At 50.6% G+C, this 27,805-nt stretch overlaps 1 protein-coding gene across 2 annotated transcripts in view; it reads right to left on the reverse strand.

Annotated features, from left to right (window-relative positions):
* The window catches only part of GRK5 (G protein-coupled receptor kinase 5), a 197,634-nt gene that overhangs the window by 54,810 nt on the left and 115,019 nt on the right, over window positions 1-27,805 (reverse strand). For both annotated transcript variants that reach the window (XM_019725274.2, XM_074338979.1), the window contains exon 3: window positions 7,146-7,258. In XM_019725274.2, the coding sequence (XP_019580833.1) occupies window positions 7,146-7,258 (113 nt within the window). The remainder of the gene's footprint in view (window positions 1-7,145; window positions 7,259-27,805) is intronic.

The following is a 27,805-nucleotide window of genomic DNA, read 5'->3' on the forward strand; positions in this document are numbered from 1 at the left end:
TGATAAAAGGGGACCTGCCACATTTTCACACTGGTTTAAAGAACAGAGTTTGAGCTGGACTCCTCTTGGTCTCTGACTAACTTTAGATGTCACCTCCTTCTCCCAGGAGACCTTCTTGTGCCCTGACAGGAAGATGAAGTCAGAGATGCTATGAGGTCTTGCCACCTCCGGCTTCTATAATTACCCATGTGGTCAGCTTTTCCAGAGTACTCATGGCAGGGGCGAGTGACGTGCCTGGTTGGCAGCGCAGCTCACCATGGCCCTTTCTGGAGAAATACCCGGCTCTGCCCACACTGGCCCTGGTGTCTTACCCGTGCTGACCACGTGGACGGGGAGGAGTCTCCATTTGCCTCTCCAGAGCCACTTGCCACCATGCTGCAGGGGCAGGCAAGAATGAGGGGTAGTTATCTGCTGGCTCCCCCCCACCTGGGCACCACGGGCTCCTACACTCCTCTTCTAAAGACCCAGTCTCAATACGCTGCCGCCTATGCAGACTATTCTCTGATGTCCAGCTGCCATCTGAGGAGCTCACCTGGGTCTGGGTTGGGAAGGGATTCATTGACCCCCTTTAGGGCAACAGATGGGACAGGACCAAAGAAAGATGGAGGGAGGAATGAACCACTGGCCACAGTGGGGTACAGACTGAGAGTAGTAGGAATAGCCCAAGGTGACCCTGGAACTTACTGACAGCACCACAGCCACCAACCTGTGAGACATGTCCTGGCTGGGGCAAAAGCTACAAAGGAGGAAGGAGGAAAGGGGTGTGCACTTCTCTCCGGGGAGAGGTGATTCATTTACCAGCAGCTGTCAGAGAGGCTGTGCTGTCACCCGTGTCTGCACCATCGTCCTCCTGAGAGCCACGGCCCTGAGTGGCTCCCCTGACCCCAACCCCTGCCCAGCTGCTTCTCCTTCTCTCCAGGCCCCAGAATTAGTTCTGTCCTCACTCCCTGCTGATGCTCTGAAGGCCACTGTGCAGAGATCTTTGACTTTCCCGGTTACTCTTTTGGTTCTAAGAGAAAGGGATCCCAACCCAGCCTATTTCAGGCAAAATTATAATTTCTAGGTTCCTGGACTCCAAGGATGGGTTGGACAACCAAATTGTGGGGAGACTGGAAATGCAGCTGGCCCGGAGCACCAGGAACCAGGGACATAAGCACTTCTGGAACCTACTCTCATCTGTGTGCGCGTGCATACGTGCGTGTGTGTTGGCCTCATGTGTCTCAGTGCTCACTGGCTTGCTCCAGTGGTAGGAAACATGGCAGTCAACAGCTCCCAGGTTTTTTATTTTAAGTCTTCTGTACCAGAAAACGACTTCCCCTCAAGTCTATAAAACCCAGAGAAAGGTCACAGGCTCCTCCCTGCTCCAATCAACTGTGGTTTTGGGGTGACATCATTAGGAACATGGCAGCTTCTAGGAGAGCCATGTTGTTTGGAAGTATGAGTGGGGCACACCCAGGAGAACCCATTTTATAAGTGGTACTTTTCCAGGGGGACCCTGCTCCAGGGTCTGGCCTCACCAACTGCTGGAGTGTCTGTCTGTCCATCTGAATAATGATCACCTCCCTCCACCTTCCTTCCCTCTTTTGGGAGATCACAGCAGTGATAGTAAGACGAAGATGAATCATGGTATTTGTCTTTTCTCACACATAAGAGAAGCAGAATACTTAGTTCCCCGGGGAAAGTATGTCAAATCATTTTAGAACATAATTTCAGGATAATCAGGCAAATCTAAAGCCCAGTGATAACTTACTAATTTCAAGTTATTTTCCATAGTTCTGGACTAGTACTATGGCTGGGAGATTTCATTAGTGGTGACTTCATGTTTGTCGTTGCCAGGCTCCACTATGAGAGACTTTAATAATCCTTGCTCCTGCTGTTCCTGCTCTAGGAAAGTTTCTTCCCATACTGAACAGGGCTAATCTGTGTAACCATTACGATATTAGGGACATGACAGTATGGAAACTCTGAGACTAGGTTATAAAAGACATTGCAGCTTCCACCATGCTCTCTTGGGTCACTCGCTCCGGGGAAAGCCAGCCATGTTATGAGGACACTCAAGCAGTCCCATGGAGAGCTTCACACGAGAAACAACTGAGGCCTCCAACCGTCAGCCAGCACCAACCTACTACCAGCCATGTGCAGAAGCTTGGAGACACACCAAGCCTTCAGAGGGATGCAGCCCCAGCCACCAACTTGAGACCACCTTTTGAGAGACCTTTAGCCACGAGCCCCTCAGTAAACCATTTCCAAATCTTGACTCACAAAAAATATGAGATAATACATGTTTATTGCTGTTTCAAGCTACTAAGTTTGGCGGTAATTTCTTACACAGAAACAAATAACAAAATACTTAACAGGCATCTGAACTCATAGCAAGTATCACTTAACTTCACTAAAAATGTTTCTTTTTCAATCTCTCGTTTCCTCAGAAAGAAAGCTCCACGAGAGTAGAAACTTCATGACTCCTGCTCACTGCGCAGTCTCCAACCGCTAGAAGACAGTGTGACGTGTTGGAGACACCCAATATGTGCTGAGTAAGTCTGGTTGAGGATAAGCTGAGTGCGCTCAACCCCAAAGAGAAGAGACCTGAATACCACACTGCACCAAAGTGTGGAGACAGGGGTCCCATGAGCTGAGACACCATCAGGGCCCCAGAAAACAGCTTAGAGAAGAAGTACATCAATCTTTAAGAACTCCATGGCAAAACCCCATTAGCCTGTGGACGCAGACACTAACCTGGAACCCCTCTGACCCCTTGACGAGCTGGGCACATCCTCTCGGCCCTCCAGAAGCCGAGCCTAGGCATAGCTTTGACTTAAGTCACTGACTCCAGTTCTCGGTGGGAAAGCAATGGGGACTCCTTCTCAGGGTCCCAGAAGTCCCTTGACAAACAAGACTAAGCGCTGAATTAGCCCTGCAGGCTGATAAGTGGTACACACCCAGCTCTGCTGCCCCCCAAATCACCCAGGCCCCATTTACAAACAGCCGCAGTCTTCCGCTTGACTTGAGCAATTCAGACAGGAGGGCTGTGCAGGAGAGCAGCCTTTTCTGCGGGGTACGTCAGAGCCTGACGACGGTGGGTTATTTTTAATAAACTCCACTTGGTAGAAATTCCACACAGAAGTGGGAATGGTGTGGATGGCGCTGGCTGAGCCAGGGAATACTGGGGCGGTATGCAACACCCCGGACAGCACCACCTCCCTCCTCAGACTTCCAGTCAGGATGGAAGGAAAAAAAACGTATTTCAGACAAGAATTGCGCCAGCCCTGGAAAACTCAATAAAGTCTTCATGCGTAAAAGAAGTGTTCCAAAGACTGGTCATTTGACGTCAAGATGGGCGATGAAAAGGCCTCACTAATTCCCAGAGATGCAGACAAAACGCAAAGGGATGGGGTCAGCCTCGCGTACGTGGCAGCTTCGTTAAGGCAATGTAAAGAGCATTTGTCACGTCAATATAGGCAGCCAGACTCACATTTCCTTTCCAAAAGGAAAAAAACCTCCTGGTACAGGCCCAGCAAAAGGGAACGTCTGCATGCACAACTAGAATGAAAATGGGCATCCATTGGGTGTTTTTTTTCTTCTTCTTCTCAAACTGACTATACCCATCTAACAAGACACACGGCTGGAAAATTCCACTGGCTCCTGGGTTTAGCCTTGCTTCTCTCTGCCTCATCAACTCTAGACAGGTCCCAACGCTGCCGATGCCTTACCTTTTCCAAATGGGGAGCAGCCTTGGTCCAGGGCTCAGTCTTTGGGTTTCATCTCTTCCCCATCCACATGCATCTCCTGGTGAGCTCATGCAGCCCATGGCTCTAATAACCAGCTATATGTTGGCAACTCCCCATTTTCTAATGGCAGCCCAGATCTTTCTCACCAAGTTCAGACCTGAACACCTTCCTCCCCTCAAACATCTCTATTTGGATGTCTGACAGACGTCTCGAGCTGAGTGTGCCTAAAATGGAGCTCCTGATCTTCCCCTAAACAAGCCTTCCCCTAACTGCATCCTTCCAGCGGCTCAGGCCAGTCCTTGGAAGTCCTCTGTACCTCTTCTCTCTCACCCTCAATGCATCAGGAAATACGGTTAACTGCCTGCAAAACATGCCCCAAAGCCAACCACTCTCACCACTGCCAACTGCTTCCGGGTGGCTTGAGCCACGCTCCGCTCTCACCCGGACTGCTGCAGTAACCTCCTGTCAGAGCTTCCTGCTCTCCCCCTCTCCCCATAGCCTGTTCCAACCCAGGAGTCAGAAAGCCCTTGCAAAACCTAAGTCAGACCAGGCCACTGCTCTGCTCCGAACCCTCCAGTGGCTCCTCATTTCACTCAAAGTCAAAGTTCTTCAACGGCACAAGGTCTGGCATGATCAACACCTCTCCTAGACCTCTCTGTCCTGCTTCCTCCATTCCAGCCAGGAACAAATTGCTTCAACCAGCCTGGCAAACGAGAGCCATCACAGGCAGATGGTGGGGCTAGAATGTAGGGCCCAAGAAAGACCCAGGGGAAGGTCGAGGATGAAAGAGCAGGCAGGGGCCTGTCGGTGGAAGGTCTGGTAAGTCAGCCTCAGAACTTGGACTCTATCCCAGATATCAATGCTTCCCAACCTTGGGTATTTCGTACAGTCCTGGGAAATTTGAAAAATGCAATGTCTACTACAAAGTACAGCTAGTCCAGTGGTAATGAGCACCCCTAGTGCCAAACTGGTCTCCAGGTATCACTTCCCAGTAGGGGAGCCAGGGCTCCTTGGAGAAACGATGGACTCTAGGAGTAGGGCACACAACCTGAGCCTGGAACATCACATTATACCAGATAGCCAGAAGGCTACCAGTGACCACCGGGGTCCTCTCAAGGGCTCAGAAGCCAACCAGAAGGGCTCCCACTGGCCAATGAGGAAACCATGGAACACCAATAAAAATAATGCCTACCGTGCATCAAAACGCACCATGTTTAAATCCACATGTTTCAAATCCAGCTGGCCACTGCGGTTGGAAGATGCTAGTGCAGCAATTTGGTACTTTGAAAACATCAACACAGGGAAAGAATCAAGCATTTCCTGTATGAACTTTACTGCTGGGGAACCAAACAGTAATCGAAAGGAAGTATTTCCAAGTTAGCAAATGGAGAAGGAATGATAGACTTAGAATGTCACCACGTTGTAACCCCTAATTAATCAACTGATATAGGTATTTGAGATGGCTGCTGCCATCTCAAAAAGAAGGACAACCAGCTATCACATGTCCCCGGACAGAGAACATGAAACCACTTATGAAGTCAGTCCCCCACCCCCAAAATTGAAACTAATCTGATGAAGTTTCTAGATTCAATGAGCAATTTACAAGAAATACAGAGGAACCTATTAAATGACACATGGGGACGAGAGCACAAAATTCACACTATGGGAAGCTCTTCGGGATGAACACGGGGAGACGCTTTTATAAAAAGCATGAGGAAATCAGAAATGGGAAGACTGACAAATATTCGATCATAGGAGAGAATTATTCTTTTAGTTGTGGTGATGGTACTCTGATTATTTTTTGTTTGTTAAAGAGCCCTTATCGTTTAGACACATACTGAAATGTTCACAGATGAAATAATATGTGTAAAATCCGCTACACAATGCTACAGAGGGGAGGAAATGGAGGAAACAAGATTGGCCCTGAGTTCATAATTATTGAAGTGGGGTGAAGGGTGCATGGGGGTTCATTATACAATTTTGTAGACTTTTACTTTTTATAGTTTGAAATTTTCCATAATGAAATGCTATGAAAATCCTAGGCTCCACCCCAGAGACACAAATTAATGAGTCTGAGCCAGTTCGAGCACTGGTTATCTTTTTAAGGCTCCCAGGTGTTTGTACTGCTCAGCCAAGGTTGAGAATATTGTAATCGCTTACAGAAGCTGTGCGGAGAACCTGCACGAAAACCCAGACAAAGGCCATGGCGGGGAGGGAACTGCTCTGGGAAAGGTCAAGGAGCCAAGTGCATGGTCCTCGATCGGGTTGGGGAAGGGATGAGAGAGAAGGAGGCGTCAAGGCCAACGCAAAGATTTCAGGCTTGGGTGACCGCAGGGGGCTGGTTACTGGAACAGGGAACATGACAGGGCTGGCAGTTTTGGGGGCCTGAGGGAAGGTTCTGAGTTTGTTTAAGACACGTTGACTTTGAGGGGGCCTATGTGACTGCTGGCAGACACATTCAGTGGACAGTTTGGCTTGTGGGTCCAGAGATCCACATTGAGACCCTGAAGAAGACACAGAAACTTGGGCCCCACAGGCCTGTCTCCTCAACTAAGGCAGAGGTAGGGATGGCTGCAGCCAATAATGGCAGGAAGGTCTCTAGGAAACAACAGTACTTTGGCCCCCTGCCTTGGGAAAGGGAGACTGGACGACCCCACTCCTTTCCTGAGTGGTCTGTCTCCACTCTTCACCTTGAATAGAAACCCAAAGGGCTGCTGCTCAGGCTGAGGTGCCCTGCCTTCCCGAGCTGGTGCTGACAAGCTCCTGCGTGTTCCTACATCTGCTCCTTAAAACCCACGCAGCACAATCAGCATTTGTTAAACAAGTGAATACCGGTGCCTCTGCAGGACGTCCCCACGGTGCCAATCACAGCCCCACGAGCGGCAGCTGTCAGGTTGGCTTGAAACTGCTAACACGTTCATTCCACAAACATATACTGAATGCCTGTGTGTGCCAGGGACTGTGCTAGGCAGAGGTGAAGCGGGAGCCCAGGGTCCTGGCCTCAGGGAGCTTGCGTTCTAGTGGGGAAGTAGACAGCAACCCAGCACACAAACACAAGCTTTGGCATTTTAGAAAGTGGGTTCTCAGCGGGGGAAAAGGGCATTGGGAACATCATCCGACTTGCCCGGGCACAACCTTGTATAATAACCCAGGCTCCCAGAATCAGAGCTGACAGGGCTTCGTTTTAAGCAGCAGCAACTAAGGCCCAGAGGGGGTAGGTGGCCCACCCTTGGTCGCCCAGCAGTTGCACACCTGGAGACAAGTCTGCATTCTCAAAGTCTGCATTGGAAGTTTCTTGAGCAACAATTTTATTCTTCACCCTTCTAAACCATGTGCTCTTGCTTTTCCTTCGGACAAAAGTGATTGCTGATCACAGAGGACCAAAGACACCCCTTCTCCCCAGGACCAGGGACTTACCACTGAGTCCAGGAACTGAATGTAACACTCCAGCCCAGGTCTTGTTTCACAGAATTGCCGGAAAAGCAGTCTCCCAATTGGCTGCTTGTCACATAAACTGCAGTAATCTCTGTCTGGAGACAAAAAAAACAAAAAAAAAAAAGAATGTGGTAAGACCCAGGAGAATGTCAGGCAGAGCCATCCCACCAACCCACACCTGGTTCTAACATCCCAGATGGATGGAGAAAAGCGACAGGTGAATTCTCAGGACCCCTTATTTATTTCCAGGCTCTGCAGACTCAGAGGGGTCAAGGTCAGTGTAGAAGAAGGCAGGGGTTATGACCCAGCCTCTACTCCCCAGCCCACTCCCCCTTTCCAAGGCCCTCATTTCTTTATGTAGTTGCCAGCAGTTCTGGAGACAATGACTGGCTGGCAGATTAGCATGTCACATTCCCTGATTACAGTGACTGGGTAAAGGTGGCAGGCATGTAACCCAAGCCAGTAAAATCAGAATGAACCACAGACTTTGCCTACACACTGAGAAGAGGGGCTTTCTCTTTCTCTGGATGCTGGGTGCATGGGGGTGAGGCCAGAGTTCCACTGCAGCATTCTTGACACTGCAAAGGAAGCTGGGACACACAGAGGTCAGAGCTGGGAAAACTACAAGTAGACTTGGTGCCCTGGAAATGTCATGAATCTGGATCAAACCATGCCTGCAGCCCAACCACATCTGGAAAACTTATTTATGAGCTTTGTTTAGGGCAGTTTGAAAAAAAAAATTTTTTAATTACTTGTAATTCAAAGCATCCTAATGAATACTGTAAAACAATTTTTTTCCATTTTGCCCAATTGGAGCAAGCCCCAGTTTCAGGATGCTTCAAATTATGAAAAACCTGCATTTTCTAGCTGAGGAGCTAAACACACAGAGACAGAAAGTGATTAGCTCTCAGCCACTCAGTAGCCAAGAGAGTTGTGAAGAGGAAATGCAGTGCAAGACTCTAAGCCCAGAGGCCTGGAGATCAGGGTTCTAGCCAGTGACTGGCTGTGCGACTTCAAGAAACTCACTTGCCTTCTCTGGGCCTCAGTCATCCTCTGAAAAAATGAAGACACATGTTGGAGGTAAGATGGAGGTGGGGGGTACCCCTTCTTGGCCCTTCCTGCAATGACTACAAGAGGCTTTCTCTGGCCAGAAGAGGCTCAAAGGAACGACCGAAGCACATTGCCTTGAATCCTCTCAAGCACTGAAAATTAGCCCTTTGATTCTGCAGTTGCACCAGAAACAGTCTGGTGGTTTTGTGAGGAAATCAGGAAGTGGGGTGAGCTAGCTTCAGTTAGGAGAGGTACCTGGACGGAAGGAATGACTACCCTTGCCAACTGTAGAGGAGCCAGGACAATTGTCCCCGTAGAGGACATTTCTTTAGTGTTAGGGACTACAACAGGAGACTGCCATCATGCCATCTCATTTCCACTCCCAAATTGCTTATCCATGGGGAGGTAAAGCATGTAGGGAGGTTGGGGGCCGTGAGCATGGGTTATGGAGCTAACCTGCCTGGGTTCAAATCCCAGCTTCACCACTCACTGCCTGTGTGAACTTGTTTGACGCTTTTATCCCTCAGCTTCCTCACCTGTAAACTGGGAACAGGAATCGTACCTACCTCCTAGGACTATCATGAGGATTAAACAAGACAATTCATAGAAAGGACATAGACCAGATCCTGGCACACAGGAAATGCTTCATAAACACCATCTATTATCATCACGGATATGGACTTTTTGGTCTGTTCCATCTCCCTTTCTTTCGGGACCTTCCTTTCCCAGAGTCTGTAAAAATCCAACCTAAGGTTGTAAGGAAGCCGACTCCTCCCAAGCCTCAGGGATGGGCACATGACTCAGTCATAGCCAATCAGAGCCCTCTGCCTCACGGACACAATGAGTCGGCCTTGGAGTCCTTCCAAGGGTTTTGCTAGAACTTCCAGGAAAGACACTTGTTCCTCTCTGGGGTGACAAGGCCTTAGGACTAGTCAGCCAAGAGCTGCCAGGACTGTTTTTCCCACCAGCCAACGAGAGAGAGCTCACGGAGAATGTAGGCAGCACAGGGAAGACAGTTGAGTAGAGAAGAGAGAAACCCGGTGATAGCCCCTGAAGCCAGCTCACCAGGCCAGGCCGGTACCTACAGCAGTATTCACCTGACAGTCTTTCTTAAGCCAGTGGGTATGGAGGTTTTGTCTCTTGCAACTGAAAGACTAGACATACTGGCTGGAGAATGCTACAGGCCACTTCTTCCTTCATGGGCAAACTGCCTGAGGGCAGAGACTGTTTTTGTAGGAATTCACCGGGCCTAAGTAGACTGTGTACAAGAAGGCACTCACAAATTATTACTTCTCTGAGTAGGTTCCTTGAGCAGTGTGGCCCCTTCCTCAAGTGGTTTGGCGCTGAAACTAGCCTTGAGCTATGGCCTTAATTCAGTCTGCCTTTCCATGCACAGATGGTGCACAAACAGCCACTCCAACAAACATTTAACCCACCTCGATGTGTGCCAGGATCGGTGGGGGTGGGGATGGGATGTGGTCCCAGCCCTCGGGGATACTGGGGTCTGTTGGAAGCGGAGTGTGTGTGTGGGTGAGCAGACAAGATCCCAAGTGACAGTAATAAAATGTCAAGTTAGATGAGTGTTATCGTCAGCCACTATAGGGAGTCTGGAAGGAGGGAGCCCAGAGGGGGACAGGTCTGTAGCCCGCACCTGTGAGAATGACGCCCTGCAGACACGGCCTGCATTCCCGCTGCATCCCACGCCACCTGACGCCCCAAGGTGAGGAAAACAAACTTCCCTCTCCTTTCCCAGTCAGCTGAGCTTCCCCAGCACAAACACAGAAGGAAAGTAAATTACCTTGCGTCAAATTCCAGTTTTATTCAATTATGGCAGAGAGCACACTGCTTATGCAATTTGAGCACGATCCCCCTCCCCCTCCTTCTTTCCAAAAGCAATTACGAGATTTCGTGTGCCATATTGTGATTGCTTAAGGGTTCATCTGACAGGATTTTTTCTCACCATATGGTGTTTGCTGTCAGTATGGAAACAAGCCGTAATAAATTCATAGCACAGTAAACACCATGTGATTCCAACACAAGCTGTCAGCACCTCAGCTCCTCAGCGGCACAGGCCGCTCCCAGCTGTACAGGAGCCCAGGCAAGAAAGATGCTCGTTGGAAGCCCAGGAAGGAAAAAAGGAGCAGTAATCATCTATTTGGATTCTTTGCTCAGCCTTCAATAAAGATAAAGGGGCTTATCTTCTGAGGAAGCGCCACCACTGCCAACCACCAAATCCAAGTGTAACGTTTGGGTTCCTTTAGAAATGAACAATGAAGCCATAGAAGGAAGAAGATGAATTGGGGAATTGATCCAGGTGACAAGGGGAGGTGCAAGTCAAAGTTCTCGCATCAAGGGCCAACCGGAGGTGCAGGTCACTTCTGGAAAGTTAGACAACCCTGAAGCTGGCAGCATGAGGACCCTTTCGGATCGGCCTCTACAGAAGCTGGTCCTGGTGTGGAAATCCAGTGTGGGAGCGCCCTGCCCACAGCCTGCTTCCCATGTGTGTTGTTGGGGTTGGCGGGGAACAGCATCCAGGACAGAGGGGCAGAAGCCTTTTCTGTCTGACTCTCTGTCAGGCTGGGAGAACCCTGGGATGCTGTGCACACAGGCACGCATGCACTGTACACACACACACACACACACACACACACACACACACACACACACACACCAGCTCTTCCACAACATGAAAATCCTGCTTTGGGCCACTTGCCTCATTGATCTTTCCCTCCAAGCCAGAAAGAGGCTATTGTTAGGTAAGATATGAGGGGCATCAGTGTCCCCTGCCCCCAAAGTACCCACCAGTCATCTAATCATTCTAGCTATTATTTTAGGTCCTTCATTCATTCAATAAAGTGTCTTCCAAGGTCTCCAGCTTTTTGACACTGGAAGTTTCCTTCAACTTTAAGACTCTCTTCAACACCTGAGGGTGTGTGGATGAATGGGTGGGAGGAGACAAACCTTATATCCACTGGCAGGTTAATAATCTAGTAACAAGCTTGGAGTTAACAGCCCCAAGAATGGGGCATGGTCTTTGTGACATTACATCTGGCCTTGGCTGCAGTAATAGAGGTCTGGTGGACATAGCAAATGGAAGCGTGCCCAGAGATAGGCAGCTGGAAAAGGGGGTCTAGAAAGCCCAGCACAAGCTCTAGGACACTGAGCTGTGCCCACTGTGCCCACAGGAGGGTGGTGGGAGGTAGAAGCTGGAAAGGCAGGCTGGGCTCAGACAGGAAAGGGCTGGGCTCCCAGGGCAAGGAGACTGGCATGGATTCACCACTCACTGGGAGACCCATGATTTTAGGGCACAAATGATTCAAGTACAATCCACAAAAAGGTGGACAAAAAGGGGTGGGGAGCAGGGAGTCTGAGACACTGATGGAGGAGGTCACCGCTCTGGAAGCCGTGGCCTCCTGGGGTTCCAGCCCGGCCTTGGGGCAGGGAGGGCACAGTCTGTGGTTGAAATCCTGCTTTGGTGAAGAGCTGGACTGAGGAAAACCACATGCGTCGTTTGTTTCTTCAAGGACTTGATACCTCTCAGGCATGCCCACGGCTGGCCTGGGAACACAGGACTGCCACCCCTTTCTGCAACACACTGAACTCCAGCCATGCCCTCACACAGAACCGCTTCTTCCCACAGACAGTCCTTAGCCAGCTGACAGGCACTGGCTGTGGCCCTACTGGGCACTGCATTCCGGGCCCTGTCATGAGCACCCCTGAAAGCAGACGAGGCACCACAGGCTTCGTCTTTGTCCTGACACTTTGCTCACGAGCCGGGTCAAGGGGAAGCACATTCACAGACAGGCTGGGAAGAGAAGCCACGAGACAAAACTGCATAATGCAGGGCTGCTGGCAAAGTCCAGGAAGGGGACGCACACGCCCCTCGGGATGTTGGGTTGGTGTCCACGGACAGCATGCTGGAACGCAGGAATGGGAGTGACAGGGTCAGCGAAGGCAATGCCGGGAGACGCTGAGTGCTGGGGAGGAAGGTCAAAGCCAGAGATAATGGGGCCAGAGGTCGGGGTAAGAGACAAGGAGAAGCCACAGTGGGGAGAGGAATCCCCAGGTGAGACGCCAGGAGGACAAGGCAAAGCATGGGGATGGTATGTTAGGGGAAGAATTCAGGGCGCGGTCTGTGACCACTGCAGGAAGCCTGCAGGAATGACTGAAAGTGTAGGAAGGGGCCTCAAAAAATTAAAAATTAAATCTAAAGCCACCACATGATCCAACGATCCCAATTCTGGTTATTTTTCCAAAAGAACTGAAATCAGGATGTCAAAAAGATACTTGCACTCCCATCTTCACTGTGGCATTATTCACAATACCAAGATGTAGAAACAACCTAAATCTCCCTTGATGGATGAATAAATTACAATGTGGTATATACATACAGTGGAATATTATTTAGCCTTAAAAAGGAAGGAAATCTCACTCCATGTGATAACATGGATGAGCCTGAAGGACATTATGCCAAGTAAGAGTAAGAAAAGAAATAAACCCGTCACAGAAGGACAAATGCTGCATGATTCCACTTGTACGAGGTTATCTAAAATCGTCCGACTCATAGAAACAGTAAAATGGTGGTTGCCAGGCACCGAGGAGAGGGTTAATGGGAATTGTTCCATGGGTATAACATTTCAGTTATGCTAGAGAATTAAGTTCTAGAGATCTGCTATGCCTATAGAAACGATACACTATTGTGCACTTAAAATTTTATTAAGTGGGGAGATCGCATGTTAAATGTTCTCACCATCATACTTTTTAAAAAAGAGAATGGCTTAAAAAACATGGACAAAAAGTGATAGGTTGCTTGGCGATGGGAGGTGAGGCATGAAGGGACAGGAATCAGAATGTAGCATTAACTGATGGGGTCAGCAAGTAAATTTACTAGATAATGAATGTCACTGTTTGAGAACACACATCCAAGCATGCACGCACATGCGTACCAAGATGCAACACACAGCCAAGTCACTTAAAATTCTTCTTACCCAGGTTGGCATGACTCGTACCAAGTATTCAACCAACAGAGGGCGCAACAAGACAAAGGGCCTCCATCTTGTGATGCTTGGATGCTTTGCTGAGAGCTTCCCCTTGTCTCATGGGCTGTTCTCGCAATAAGCTACTGACGGTACCACCACCTCAAGCCCACTGTCAAGGACACTTGCTATAGATTAAATGTTTGTGCCCCACCCCCCCAATGCGTATGTAGAAACCTAACCTCTAACGTGATGGTATTTGAAGGTGGGGCCTTTGGGAAGTGAGCAGGTCATGAGGGTGAAGCCACCACAAATGGGATTAGTGCCCTTCTAAAAAAGACCTCTGAGAGCTCCCTTGTCCCTTCTGCCATGAGGACACAGCAAGAAGATGGTATTTATGAACCAGAAAGCAGGCTCTCACCAGACACAGAAATCTGCCAGCACCTTGAGCTTGGACTTCCCAGCCTCCAGAACTGTGAGAAATAAATTTATGTTGTTTATAATCCCCCCAGTCTGCGGCATTCTGTGACAGCAGCCCAGACACACTAACTTGCTATCTGGTCTTGGACAAGTCCCTTAATCCTGCCTCCCGTATCACAAGGGCAACCAGAGCCAGCCACTGCTACCAAGGATTCGCGAGACGTCTTACTTAGCAGGTCGTACATAAACAACTGCCATTCGGACAGCTCACGTGTCCTCTATAAGACTTAAGAAATGACTCAAGAAATGATGTTTTTTTACTTTTCTGATGTAGGGGGAAATGGGATGTAGGTGGTGAAAGGGGTCTTGACTACATCGGCGCCAAAGAAGGAAAAAGCCGCTTCACCCATGGCTGAGCCATTCCACGACTCCAAGCCCCAGGAGGGCAGGGGCCAGGGTGCTGCCAGCCTTTCTTTCCCTCACTTTGAGCCTCCCTCTCAGAGAGAAGCCACACGTGTCCTCACAGCACATGGCCGAGGTTAAAATCTCACAACCCACAGTCAATTCCTTCAAGACTCCTAGCCCCCAGTGGAACTCAGAAACAGGAATGATATTGATAGTGAAGATAAATAAATGCTGTCACTGTTTTCATTCCTTTCGAGTGACATGAGACGGGAACATACTTTCTTAATTAGGAGCCTGTGGTATGTGGACGCTTGGAGGGCAACCAGATTTTCCCAACCGAGGGCCAGAACGCAGGCAGGGAGGCCAGCATGGCTCCCCTCAGAAGGCCAGGAACCCAAGTGAACAGGCCACCCTCCCCGGCCTTGGAGAGTTGGCGTTGCTCCCTGGCGGATGGGCAACAAGGGGAAGTCATGGCTGGGCTGGGGGGGTGTCAATGACTGAAAACTGCCTGGGGCTGTTTTCCCTGTTGCCCCAGGCACTCCTTGAACTTGGGCCAATGAAAATGCACGTTCCATTTCAGAAAAGCGAGAAACGCAGTTTCCTGAGGAAATGGAACCGCTAACACCCGAGCCCTTGGAAATGAAACCACATGTTTATTGTACATGGTGGTGCTGAGGGGGGGGGTCCCCAAACTGATTCCTGGAGCCATCTCTACCAACTGGAGGTTTATTTTATTTTGTTTTATTTCACTTTATTTAATTTAACATTGTTTTACTGAAATACCAAGGATGGGGGGGGGTGTTGGGGGGTAAAGGGGATTCCTAAAAGCTCCTAAGGCAATTTAGGAAAACAGATGTGAAGCGACTGGATTAGACACAGGCCACGAGCCCTTTACTTTGCCATACTCCAGGTCTAAAACAATAAACAGAAAAGTGATCTGAAAACAACTTTCTCTTAAAAATTCCTGCCAAAATTGGAAAAAACAATCGGGCGTTTGCTCTGAGGAAAAGGCTCTCTGACGTTGGAAGGGCAAGATAGCATCACGGATAACGGCAGTTCTTCACAGCCCGCCTCTTGGAAGGAGCACGAGAGGAAAAGGGAAACATTTGGTATTTGGTTAGCAACAGCTGAGTGGGTTCCTATTACTTCAAGAAAGATGTTTTTATGTGAATAAAAAATGACATATGGCACGTTACGTAAACATGCCCAGATCAAGCCCCATCTTCTGTGCCTTTTGTCCCCCTCATTCTGGGCTCTAGTTTTACTGACTGTCTTACACTTGTCACATGTCTCTGTAGGGTAAAAAATATTAAGGCTGGGCCTTACAAAGGTTGGTGGCACTTGGCCAAGCCACATGTAAAAACCACTCAATTGTAGGGAGCTTTGGGCGAGGCTGCCAGGTGAGGGAAGGGAGAGAAATAGGGGTGTGGTGAGGTGGGGGGAAGGAGGGTCTTGTCTGTGGATTTGTGAAACAAAGAGGAGCAGTGGGTGCTTCTGGGGGGGGCAGTGCAGCAGCCCCTACCAGCCTCGCCTCTTTGATGAAGGTCAAAGTCTCTGGCTGGAACCCATCGAGTGCAGTCAACCCCCAGCAGATACCTGGGAATCTAGAAAAGGGCTGAGGGCTGAGCTGGACAGGAGATGGAGTGAATGTTGTCACCACAGGGGCCCTCCAGGCAGTGACCTCTCCCTAGTCTCAAGGCCAAGAAAAGCAAAGAACTGAGATATTCCCTGGCAGGGGGAATGGGACAAAGGATGAGGTGGGTCAGTGGACGGGTGGTGTGGTGTAGGTGGACCCAGGGAATGGCTAGATAGACACGGAGACTGCGCAGGTAGTGGCTCGAATAAGCCCGGCATGTTGGAAAGAGCTGGGGACAGAGTTGGGACTGAGGTTCCAGGCCCGGCTTTATGACCTGCCATTTCTAAAGGCAGGTTGGAACCAGTGAGCTCTGAACCCTCTTCTGTGTGTGTTGCTCTGACTGGAAGCCTCCCTTCCATGCTAGCACAGGACTCTGAGCGTGAACCCCAGAGGCACTGGGCACAGCAGCAGTGTTGGCTCTTGAAAATGCCACTCATAAAGGAGACACACCAACACGTGACCTGTAGTTGTTGCTATTTCTCTAGATTTTCAGTACTTTCACAAATGAGGGGGAAACAACTCTTGTAAAAACACAGCTGCAAAATCACTGAGATTAGGAAGGCCTTGGGAAGCAGAGCCACGGTGACCGCCAGACATGTCCCCCTTCGGTGCAAGGCCTGGGTAAGAGGTAGGTGCTCATAGCTCCGTTTTACACTACCAGGCCTGCAGCGGAAACTTCCAGCAAGCCAGGACAAGGCCTGCTTTGGTGCCAGCACCCAGGGACGTCTTGGTGGATGGTAATTCTGCCCACAGCCTGGTGACCCCGGCATTCCCTCTCTCGTGCTCTGCTCACAGCCATCCTGGGGATGCCATCCTCTTAGAGCCACATTCTTTCTACAAGCCTTTTTCTCCTTGAAAAGAAATTTCCATATGCATACAGGCAGCTTCGGTGATTGAAACACCCAGGCCACACCTGGGCCAACCGCCTCACACCTCTGGGGGTAGTGTCAGCATTGTTTAAAGCTCCTCGGGTGATTCTAACACTGTCTGGACTGTAAGGTCTAGGTCACCAATTTATCCCCAGATCTGGACGGGTGCCTGGCTGGAGCAGGAGCTCAGGAGTATATGTGCGATGAGTGAATGACTGGACAAATGAAGGAACAAAGCAGTGTGGCGTGGGGGCCACACACTTCCAAACTGGAGAGTAGACATTTCAGGCCCACGCTCCCTCGACACACCCCTCCGGTGGTTAATGGTCCAGAAATGACAGTCTCCCCAAAGAGCCAGATGACAAAGACTCGCTCCTAGTGGAGCTTCTTCTGTCCAAGAGAAACAGAAGGGCTCCGGGTACCCAGCCAAGGTTAAGGCTGGGACAGGCTGTGTGCTGCTCTGGGAGCAGCAGCTGTGGTGACCGGGGCCCCCAAAGCTGGTGGGCCCTGCCTGACTCCCTGCTCCCCGGAAAGCTCGGCCAGGGCCAGGAGTCTGGACTTTGCCCCCAGCTCCTCTTCTGACCCCTGTACGAACTCAGACTCACCATTCTCTCTGGACCTTGGTTTCTCCTTTACAAAATGAGTCTGATGAACGCGGGGAGTTAAATGCCCGTCTCCCAGTTTGGAGTTCCACAGGGAGGAGCCTGGTGGGCATGGAGACACCAGTGGGCACAGGCCTTTCTCCAGCATCGGGGGCTTTAAGCCCATGTGGCTGCCTTCCCTCTCACACCTGCACTGTGACCAGAGCACCACGGTGTGAGCAGGAGCTGAAAAGCAGCATTTCTGGAAGGCCTGGGAAGGGCATTGTTCTGGGGGGCCAGGGGCCCCAGCTTCCATCCCAGCCCTGCCACAGTTTGCTGCGGGGCCTCGGTTGTTACTTCTCTCTGTGCCTCAGTCTCTCTGGAGTGCTTTTCTGGCATGTCAGGCGCACCCCTTACTGCCAGCTGCCCTGGCTCGCTGGGGAAGAGAGCAGGGCGGCCTGGGGGCTCTGAAGCCTTGAAGGCCGGGCCCACTATGCCATCCAGGGGCCCCAGGACTGGCTTCATCTGGAGCTGTGAGTTAATGAAGCAAAAGCCTTGGGGGTGGGGTAGGGTGGGGTGGGGAATGTAGCCAGGAAGTGGCTGGGCAAGGGTGCGGGGGTGGCAAATAGCAACCTCTCTGCAGAGAGGCAGCTTGCTTCTTCCTGGGCCACCAGCCAGGGCCTAGCAAGGCTCCCAGTTGCGCTAGCAAAAGAGCTGGAGAAGGGAATGCCTGGGAAGGTGAAGGCAACTGATGGTCTCCTCAAAGTCCTGATGTCTCCGGATCCTAAGACCTCAGCCATTCCAATCCTCTCGACATGGTCCCCACCTGGGGCTTGGTCAACCATGGTCTGTGCACTTGCGGGGACAGGAAGCACCTCACCTACAAAGTGGCCAGCCCTCCTTATCGACGCTGTGTTAAAAATCTATTCTGAACATGAGACCAGACTTGTCTTTCCCTCATGCTGGCCCCTTGGTCCTCATTCTAGGGATACAGAGGACAAATGTTAGGTGGCAGTTAATCTCTGCTCCTGGAGTCTTCTCTCATAAACCTCAGGTTTCCCCAGCTGCCTCATCACAGCTCCTAGAAGACTGGCCATATCAGGTCTCTGTTTCTCAAAGGAACAGAGCGTGGAGGGCCTGGCTCGCCAGAACCAGACCTGGGCCTTTGGTAACTAAACGTGAAAACATATCACTCTTTCCTTCAAGCCATCTTGGCTTAGCTCAGCCCAGATGCAAGAGGGTATAGATTTGGGAAGAGAGGGACACATTCGCAGGCACTCACAGTTCACCCCATGCCCACGTCCCAAACAAGATACAGGGGAGAGGCCTGATGCTTCAGTAGAAACTAACATAGAGAAAGCTGGAGTCTCAATTCAGACTCATCTTGGCTGAGTTATAGGTCAGGTGCTGGGAGTTTAGACACGGATTTTCAGAGTTTGCCAGAGCTAGTTTTCAGAAAGAGATATCCTTTGGGTTGGGCCGCAGCCTTCCCACTTTGCTACCTGATGTGTGATAACAGTCACTGAAATGGTAGCAGCCAATGGGGTGCTTGCTGTATACCAGGTGCTCTGCTAGGCACTTTCCATGCTTGTCTGTTGCAGTCCTCATAACATCCCTACGAAACAGGTACTGTTATCAGCCGATTTTTCAGATGCCAAAGAGTGAGGTACTGAGAAGGAATTAACACAAGGTACCAAAGCTAGCAAGAGGCAGAGAGGAGATTTGAACTCAGGTCTTCCTGACAGCAAAACAACTCTTCTGCATCATTTAGCTTTTAGGGACCCACAACAGCAGCAGGCAAGGACCTAGGACCCCGAAGGGTGGGCAACATCCTGCCAACCTCTGGGGGGCACCCCAGTAACCTGAATGTACCCACGTCCACAGGCCCAGGCTGCGCTGCACACTGAGTCCAGGAGCTCTAGCCTCCAGAGACAAAGGCCCGGAAAAGCCACGGCAGCTCAGGGGCTAGCGATCAGCGGGGCATGCATGCTCCAGGGGCTGGGCCAGCCCAGGAGAAGTGTTTGGAACGCCTTCTCTCTCCTCCTCCAGAAAGCCTGAGTATGCCGCCTCCTGCCCGCTCGGAGCTCCGTCAGCTCTGAGGCTACACAGCACCTGTGACCACATAACTTACGTGCTGTCTCATTCCTTTGGCTGCTCTCCTCTGAGTTGGCCTTCTCCCCTAGGCTGAGCTATAAATTCTCTCTCCATCGCCACCCTCTTTGCATCCCTATAGAGCCCGGGACAGTCTGGACACTTATGAGGTCACCAAAAAATATACCACTGATTAAAGCAGGAGCAGCCATGAGAAAAGTTATTCACTAGGCTCCTGTTTACACTTCTTTTGTCAAAACAAATCCCTTGCTCCTTGAAGGGAGAAACCTTCAAATGCTCGGTGTCCAGAAGTCAATGCTTGACTTTTAATAGGGTGTTGGAATTGCATTTCGCAGCACATTCCTGTGCCCAGACCTACATCGAGACAAATCTTGAAGCCAACAGGACAGGAGCCCAAACAGGGCTGGACCCAACGTGGAGCCGGCATCACCCAGGCTGCCTTGTTCCTCGCGCCCCCAAAACCCAGCACAGAGCCTGGCACAGAGCCGGCACACAATCACATTTAACAAGTGAATGAATGAATATATGAACGACCTAACTCATCCATTTGTGAGCTTTTGGCTGTCTTCTAACATATTTGTTTCCAAATTTCTCCTGTGCTAGGTCAGGTTAATGAATGAATCTGCCACACAGGACATGGAGCCCTCCCCAACACTGACACCCTCCTCCTGCACGGGGCAACAACGGCAGGGCAGAGAAAAGGCATGTTGGAGGGAGCATGGTCAGAGACCTTTCAGAAAACCCGAAGGAAAGCCAGTCTGATCCCCCATCTCTCAGATGGGCAAACTGAGGCCCAGGTGGGGGAATGGCCTTGTCCTATCCATCACCCGAGGGCTTGCTTAGCCACCTCAACTCCTCCAAGCCGCTGGATCCGTGTGAATAGCGAGGGGAAGTCCTTTAATACAATTCAAAGACCCTCACCCAAGGGTCCCACCCAGGTCTGGCACAGAGACACTCAGTCAAGCCTTGCAAAACTGCCCCCGGGACTGGCACTGTGAACGCCGTGAAGTGTAGCTGCTTCTGTCAGCCTGAAGGCCTGTGATCGATGCCACACAGGTGTCTCATATAAATCTTCAAGGGCCGTCTCTGCACGGAGCCAAGTAGAAGCTTTTAATCATCAAGAGGGAAGAAAGCAAAATGCCTCATGCATTTTCATTTTTATCTAAGCAGGAGAGCACGATCAATTTGTCAGCAGGCAGTAGCACTTCTTGCCAAATACCACTTCTTTTAAACTAAAGCTTTCTCAGCTACACAAATACAGAAGAGGAGCCTGCAGGACCCACAGCACATGCTTTCCTTTCTTCTTTTCTTTCTTTTTTTCAGAGTGCCACATAGCTCATGACTGTCTAGACCTCCTAAGCTCCGTCTCAGCCGGGAGCGGTGCTCCCTGCTAATGCTATTGCTCTTCCCTCTGACTGCCAGGCTTGAGAGACATTTTGACAGATATTTAACTGATGTTAAACCAATAGATAGCCTCCTCAGTTACTTAGCACAAGACAGGTAACTGGGGGAAAGCACCCCCCCAAGAAAAAAAAAAGATTGAGATGATCAAAGTATACCATTGTGATGAAACCCCTATTTCCAACTGGGCTAAAAATGTAACCCATACAGCTGTTTGTTTTAAATTATTCCTTGCCAAGCACAATGTTCAGATGATTGAAAAATTCCACACTGAAACCTCGGATGCTCACTTATTTTTCCTTCTGAGCACCTGCATGGAGAGAAGCTTTTCTCAGAAAAAGGTAACTAATCCTAGGGCAGGCGAACCCCCAGCTCCTCACATTCAGTATTCCTGCCTTGGGAAGTCCTCTGAAGATTTCTTAATGGGGGCAGGGGGGGTGGGCTGGGTTCTGAAGGTCAGGCCGTAACTGTGTTTTGCTCTAGATGAGTCAGGGCCAGTTAAAGTAGGCGGCTGCAACACAGCGGGAGGGAGGCACGGACCCTTCCTTGCAGGCAGGGTCTGCACGGCGGCCAGCAGCTGACAAACGTGACCTACGTATGTGTAGCTGGAACCAAATCGGGAATGTACACAGCACAGCCAAGTGACCACCACTAGGAAAGAATCCAGTTCTTCCCAAAGGGGGCTCAGAATAAAATTTCCATTCTGGAAGCACAACTCACAGACGCTGGGGTTAAGCTGGGGAGCCAACAGGACACCCTGAACCTCTGGCCCAGACCGAAGCAGCTGCAGAGCTCCACCCTGGAATGGAATCCCAGACCTGGCTGCCTTCTGGCGGTTGGTCACCAGTTTCCAGACCCCTGTATATCCACATCCAGGTTTGCTCAACTCATTTAGCTGGGGTTGGATCTGGTAGGCCAGGGCCCTCTCCCAGCCCACCCTTTAATACTGATTTACTGAGCACCTACTTGGTGCTCTGCTCTGAACTAACCCAAAGGGTCAAGGGATCACCAGAAACCCCTACCCCCCCATGCAGCCAAGGAGCTGACGGTCCAGCTCTGGCTCTTTTCCTTAGAGCTAACCTAGAATTCCTCCCGGATGAGAGGTGGTGGAAAGGTGAGGGGCATGAATGCTGCCACCCACCTGGATACATATCCCAGTCATCCAGTGTCTGTTCATCATGTTTTCTATTGTAATAGAACCTCCATTTTTAGCTGGGTACATGGCCACCCAAAAGAAAGACTTTTTTCTTTGTGGCTAGGTATGGCCATACGACCAAGTTTGAGCGAAGGGAATATAAGCAGAAATAACGGGACCCAGTTAGTTCTGGTGAGGCCCTTCACCATCCCCCTCCCCATGGACTAGAACGCAGACACTGTGGGCCGCCATCTTGGACCATGGAGAAGAGAGCAGTACCTAAAGACAGAAGAGACAGAATGGCCACATACCCAGAACTTCCACAGCACTGTTCCATGAGAGAGAAATAAGCTTTACCTTGTTTAAACTCATGTTCATCTGGGTTTTGTTGCAGTCCCCAAACCTACTCTCTGCCTCATACAACCACCTACTAGCTGCATGACCTTTTCTGAGACTCACTTCTGTGGTCCTAATATGGAGACAACAAGATGACCTACCTTATAGGTACGATTCCATCAAGGTGCTTAGCGCAGTGCCTGGCACATGGTGGGCCCTCAGTGGATGCTATCTATCCACTGTTTTTGTAAGGAACAGCTACTGGATATTCTTGACCAAATCCCCTACATCATTCTCCTCCACTGCCCAACCAGGAAAGAGTGTGAGCACACACTTCCAGGAACGGGTTAACTGGAACCAGGTTGACCCACCTGAGCCTCATCTAAACAGGTGGAGTTTCAGACGCTCTTAACTACAGAGTGGGAGGCCGAGGTGTTTCCAACACAGTGTACCCACCAGGACCCATGGTGCTGTGACAAGGCTCCAAGGGTCCCACGTCCTCTGGGTACCCCTGCACTTGAGCAAATCTAAGACCGTTTTGCTGGTGGGATTTAGGTACTGCAGTCTCAAAAAGCATGTGTTTTGAAGATCAGAAATGCAGAACAATTTTCCTCCCTGCCAAACACCATTTAGTCTTTCTTCCCTGTGATATCCTGGGTGATTCACATCGGACGAGTAGTTTAGTGAGTTATAGTTTGGATGCTGGAAGGTTCTGAAGTCAACAGAACTGCTTTTGCTGTATATTACATAAAATAAACACTCAGTTCCAGGAACTCAAGGCAGCATACTGGGAACCACATTTGTTTTCCCAAGACGCACAAGTTGTGCGAAACTGCCCATGTCCTAACCACACTGGGTCACTCAGACCCAAGGGTCTCTGGGGTTCCCCAAGGGCATGGACAATGGGCAACCCTGAGCTGGCCACTCAAGCACCTGGCATGATGGCACCTCCACTCACAAGGGCCGGGACGGAGGGCGGACGATGTGCTCGCACTCAAGGGGCAGACATTCAGGGGCTATAGCATTATTTAAATGGTTAAACACAAGATTGTATACAGAGCTACTAAGGGTTTCTAATAACTGACATTTCTTCTTTTAAATATTGACTTCCTTCTTGCAGTATCGTTGCCTCTGATGGTCGCAGAGCACAGAATGGGGACAGCCTGCAGCTGGCTCCCACATTTCCTGAGAGCAAGGGCTGCCTTTCCATTCTGAACCCCCTCAGAGCCTCCGCCAATGCTGGGCACCCAGCGTGGGCCCCTAGTCTGGGCTCCTATTACCTCTTCTCTGAGGCCCTCAACACTGTGACCTTTGCAATCTGCCTGGGTGATGGCCTGACTGACTTCCCGCCACACCTCCTTGGTCTGTCTGACTCATGCCCGTATTCCCCAGTGCCCAGAGCAAGGCCTGGCATATAACGGGGTCTTGGAAATGGGAGAATGAATGAATGAATGAATGAATGAATGAATGAATGAATGTTGAGCTTGCTGAATAAGGGAAGGGTTTTAATCACGATGAAGCAGATGAGGACTCCATCTAGGCAGTTAGAGAACAGAAAAGGTCACACACTGACCAGTGCGTGTGGGCATCTGCTCATGGGCATCCAGTGAACACCGGAACACTCACTCCGACATCAATGCACACGTATTTGGCACCTACTAGGAGCCACACGCGTTCACACTCCATTCTCTCCCTCAGTGTCACCCTGTGTGGCAGAGAGCACTACCCCGATACAGCCAGTCTCAGGGGCCTGCCTGAGGGCACAGTGTCAGTAGAGGAACTGGAGTCTGAGTCCGGGATTTTTGGCTCCAAAGCCCCGGGTTCTCCCAGCAAGCACTGGGGAGGCCAGAGCCGGCCTGGCCAGACGTTCCTGGGAGAATTCCCTGATGTCACAGAGACCAGTCCTTAGGAATCAGAGGGAGGGGGTGTAGTGACTTGCTCCTCCCTCAAGAGGAAGCCACCATTTCCCACCAGAGAAGCAGTGGGGCTGTAGACTCAAATACTCAGGGGCCTTCCTCGGGCCGGAAGGGAGAAAAAGGGCCTGGGAACAGAGCGTGACCCCGAGGAAAGGGCCCGGGGCCAGGTGCAGAGCAAGAAGATAAGGGATGAGAGATGCGGGAGGGTAGATATTCCATCTTCTCTTAACTCGGCTGTTGTAAGACCTTCACGTACTTTAACATGGAGCTTCAAGAGAGGCATTTTCCCTCTTGGAGGGACTGTGGCTTCAACTCTGAAAAGCAGCTCCCTGGACACCTTTGGAGCCCCCGAGGGGCCCAGGTGTGCTAAGCCACGAGACAGACTTATGAGAAGCCAAAGACAGGCTCTGCACCCCAAAAATGAACAGGCTCACAGACTCTGCTTTGGGGCAATGCCCGGCACTGTGGCCTCCATGGAGGAAATGTGAGACACAGGCAGTTCCCCCAAAACAGCAGTCTCTCTGCCTCCCCTGCCTCCCTGACTCCCTCAGCCTCCTGGCTGGGCACTTACTGCAACGCTGCCTGGAACCCGAATCTGCTCTGGACCCCACAGAGGGCTTGGTGCATGAACCCAAACTTCTGCCTTGGGAAGACTGCCCTTATTCCAGAAACACAGACACAGCAGAAATTTAAATTCTAAACCTGGCAGTGAGGATTCTCTTCACCAGCCACATGCAGCATGTGAGTCTGAGAAAGGAGGACAGACACAGGATGAGGAAGGCAAGAGAATTTACACCGAGGGCTCCCACATGCAATGCTGTCCTAGCACAGAAAGACAGAAAGACCATGTTCCCCAGCAGCCAGGGCCATAGAGCTGGGGGCTGGCTGCCACGTGCTCCCACCTTCTCTCTCTCTCCACAGGTTGAGGCCCATTTCTGCCCTCCTTTGCTCATCCCTGCTCACCCAGAATTCCATTCTCTTCTACATCAAAGACCTGGACATGCTACCTGATTGGCTGCATCAAGCTACAGCTGCCTGTGGGCCAGGCCGGGACCAGATGGTCCCGTCCCTCTTGCCACATCCATGGAGAGAAAGTGGTTCCTGGAAAGAGCCCCAGATCATCTGAATCACTGGGATGGATTACCTGTGGGGCTGCCCTGAAATGGGCCGGAGTCCCACATGAGCCAGCTACAAGCCCAGCATGTACGCATACAAACACATACCCAGAGTCACACACACCTCCAGAAAGCCTTCCTGGATTGCCCCCGTCCTATCCCTGGGCTCCTGTACAATCATTCCAAATGACTCGTTTAATGTGCAGTAGCGGCCATCTCCTGGCGTGATCGGGAGGGCCCAAAACAGTGGGAGGGGCTCGGGGTGCCTGGCGGACTGAATTGTGCCTACCCCACTCCCCAAATCCACATGCTGAAGCCCTAACCCTCAGTGTGACTGTATTTGGAGATAGGGCCTGTAAGAAGGCAATTAACGTTAAATGAGGTCATAAGGATGGAGTCCTAACCCATTAGGACTAGTGTCCTTATAAGAAGAGGAAGAAACACCAAAGATTATGCTCTGTCTCTCTCTCTCCCCCTACACAGAGGAAAGGCCATGTGAGGACACAGCAAGAAGGCAGCTGTCTACAAGACAGGAAGAGAGGCCTCACCAGAAACTAACCCTGTCAGTGTCCTGAGCTCAGACAGCTACCCTCCAGACTGTGACAAAATAAGTGACTGTTGTTTAAGTCACTGAGCCTGTGGTATTTTGTTGTCGCAGCCAGAACTGAATAACACAGGGTGTGTGATCAAAAGAGTGAGGTTTGAGGCTTAGTTCTGCCATTTACAAGCTCAGTGATCTCTAATGAATCATTTGGCCTCAGTTTCCTGGTCTGTAAAATGGGGCTACAGTATTTCCCTGAAAATAAGACCTAGCTGGACAATCAGCTCTAATGCATCTTTTGGAGCAAAAATTAACAAAAATTAATATAAGACCCAGTATTATATTATGTATAGTATAGTATAGTATAGTATAGTATAGTATAGTAGATCTGATTATTATATTATATTATATTATATTATATTATATTATATTATATTATATTATATTATAATATCATATTACCCAGTCTTATAGTATATTAAAATAAGATCAGGTCTTATGTTAATTTTTGCTCCAAAAGACGCATTACAGCTGATTGTCCGGCTAGGTCTTACTTTCAGTGAAACACGGTTCTAACTCTCTCTGCCCTGCCTGCCTCCCTAAGAGACCTGTGGAGGCCCCGGAGAAGGTGGCTAGGCTGCAGGGTAGGAGGGCCTGGGCTGGGGCATGGATGGACACAAGTTCAATCCTGGCTCACCATTCAGCACCTGAGCCACCCCAGACAAATCACATAATCAGAGCAGTTACCGTTAGCAGAGCATTTGCTGCGTGCCAGGCACAATCGATCTGTTTTCTGAGCAATGGGGATGAGGACCCTACGGCTGGTGGGAGTGACAGCCAGATGCTAACGTGGGCACAGTGTCTGAGCCAGGGCCAGCTGTGCACTCGGGGCAGTCACCCAGGAACCCTGCCTCCTAGCCCTCGCCACCCTGGGCCCAGGGACACTTGCTGGTAGTGACCCTTTGCTCCTTCTTCACTGCACAATGGGGAAATCAGCTGGGGCCTTGGGAAGAAGGGGCCAAGCCATTCCCGGCCATCTGTGGCATCGTCCAAGGCTCACATACTTTCCACACTGAGGCGTCCCCCTTGGGGTGTGATTGACGCAGCCCCCCCAAGAGGACCGGATCTGCTCAGCAGACGCTGCCCGGCACAGCTCACAAGTCTGCCTCAACACCTTGTCCAAAACCTGGTCCCCACTGGGCCAAGGGCTTGGAGTCAAGGGCATGCCCCCACCCACTCATCACCCTGTTAATGGCTGTGGCTACTGACAATGGAGAAGCCCTGATACGTGCCTGAGGGCAAGTGGGGGTGAGAGGTGGGGAGGCAAAGGGGGCACCTTGCTTGCATGGAAAAAAATGCATGCAGAGCTGTAAATGACAGGAGCCAGCGGGGGTGCTGAATTTGAGCTGCTATTGCTGTCAGGATTTCCCTGGTACCTGGATGCAGGTCTTTGGAGGGCAGCCAAGCAAACAACAATTTAGACCATGATGCTTCCCACCTGCCTCTCTGAGAGGCAGGAATTCAGGAGACAGCAGTCACAGTGTGCACCAGAATGGCACAATCGTGGCCTTTTCAAACCCCTCCTAGACCCCAAGCACCCACTGTCCCCACAAGGTGCCTCAGCCTCTATCTCCCAGGAGACGGCACTGCAGAGAAGACGCAGGACCCTCTGAAGGCATCTCCTTGTGGTATAGAGACGGTCTGGGGCATGAGGGAATTTGCCCAGAGCAAACAGAAGGCATAGCCCACCCTGTCTGCCATTTGTTGCTTTATCTTTGGAGCAAAAACAAGCTTCACCTGCATTTACAGTCAAATCGGCCAAACCACTATTCCAGTCCTGCTCTGTTAAAAGGAAAAAGAGAAAAGTTACAGATCTCTTTCATTACTCTGGAGGGGACACAGCATTTGGTGTCACTCCACCAGGGCTTCAGGCTCCGTTTGGCGCGGCCCCTTTTCCACCTCACTGGTTGCTAAGAATCTGTCCTCCCTTAGCCTGGCCTCACCCACATGCTATTCAGTGGGTGTGGAAGCTCCCTGTCCCAGGGCTGGGTCTTCTTCGACAAAGCCCTAGAGCAGGGGTGTCCAAACTGCGGCCCGTGGGCCAACTGAGGCCCGCAATCCATTTTTAATTGGCCCGCAGCAAATTCCA

Source organism: Rhinolophus sinicus, linkage group LG07 (genome assembly GCF_036562045.2).
Source record: "Rhinolophus sinicus isolate RSC01 linkage group LG07, ASM3656204v1, whole genome shotgun sequence".
NCBI classification, from domain to species: domain Eukaryota; kingdom Metazoa; phylum Chordata; class Mammalia; order Chiroptera; family Rhinolophidae; genus Rhinolophus; species Rhinolophus sinicus.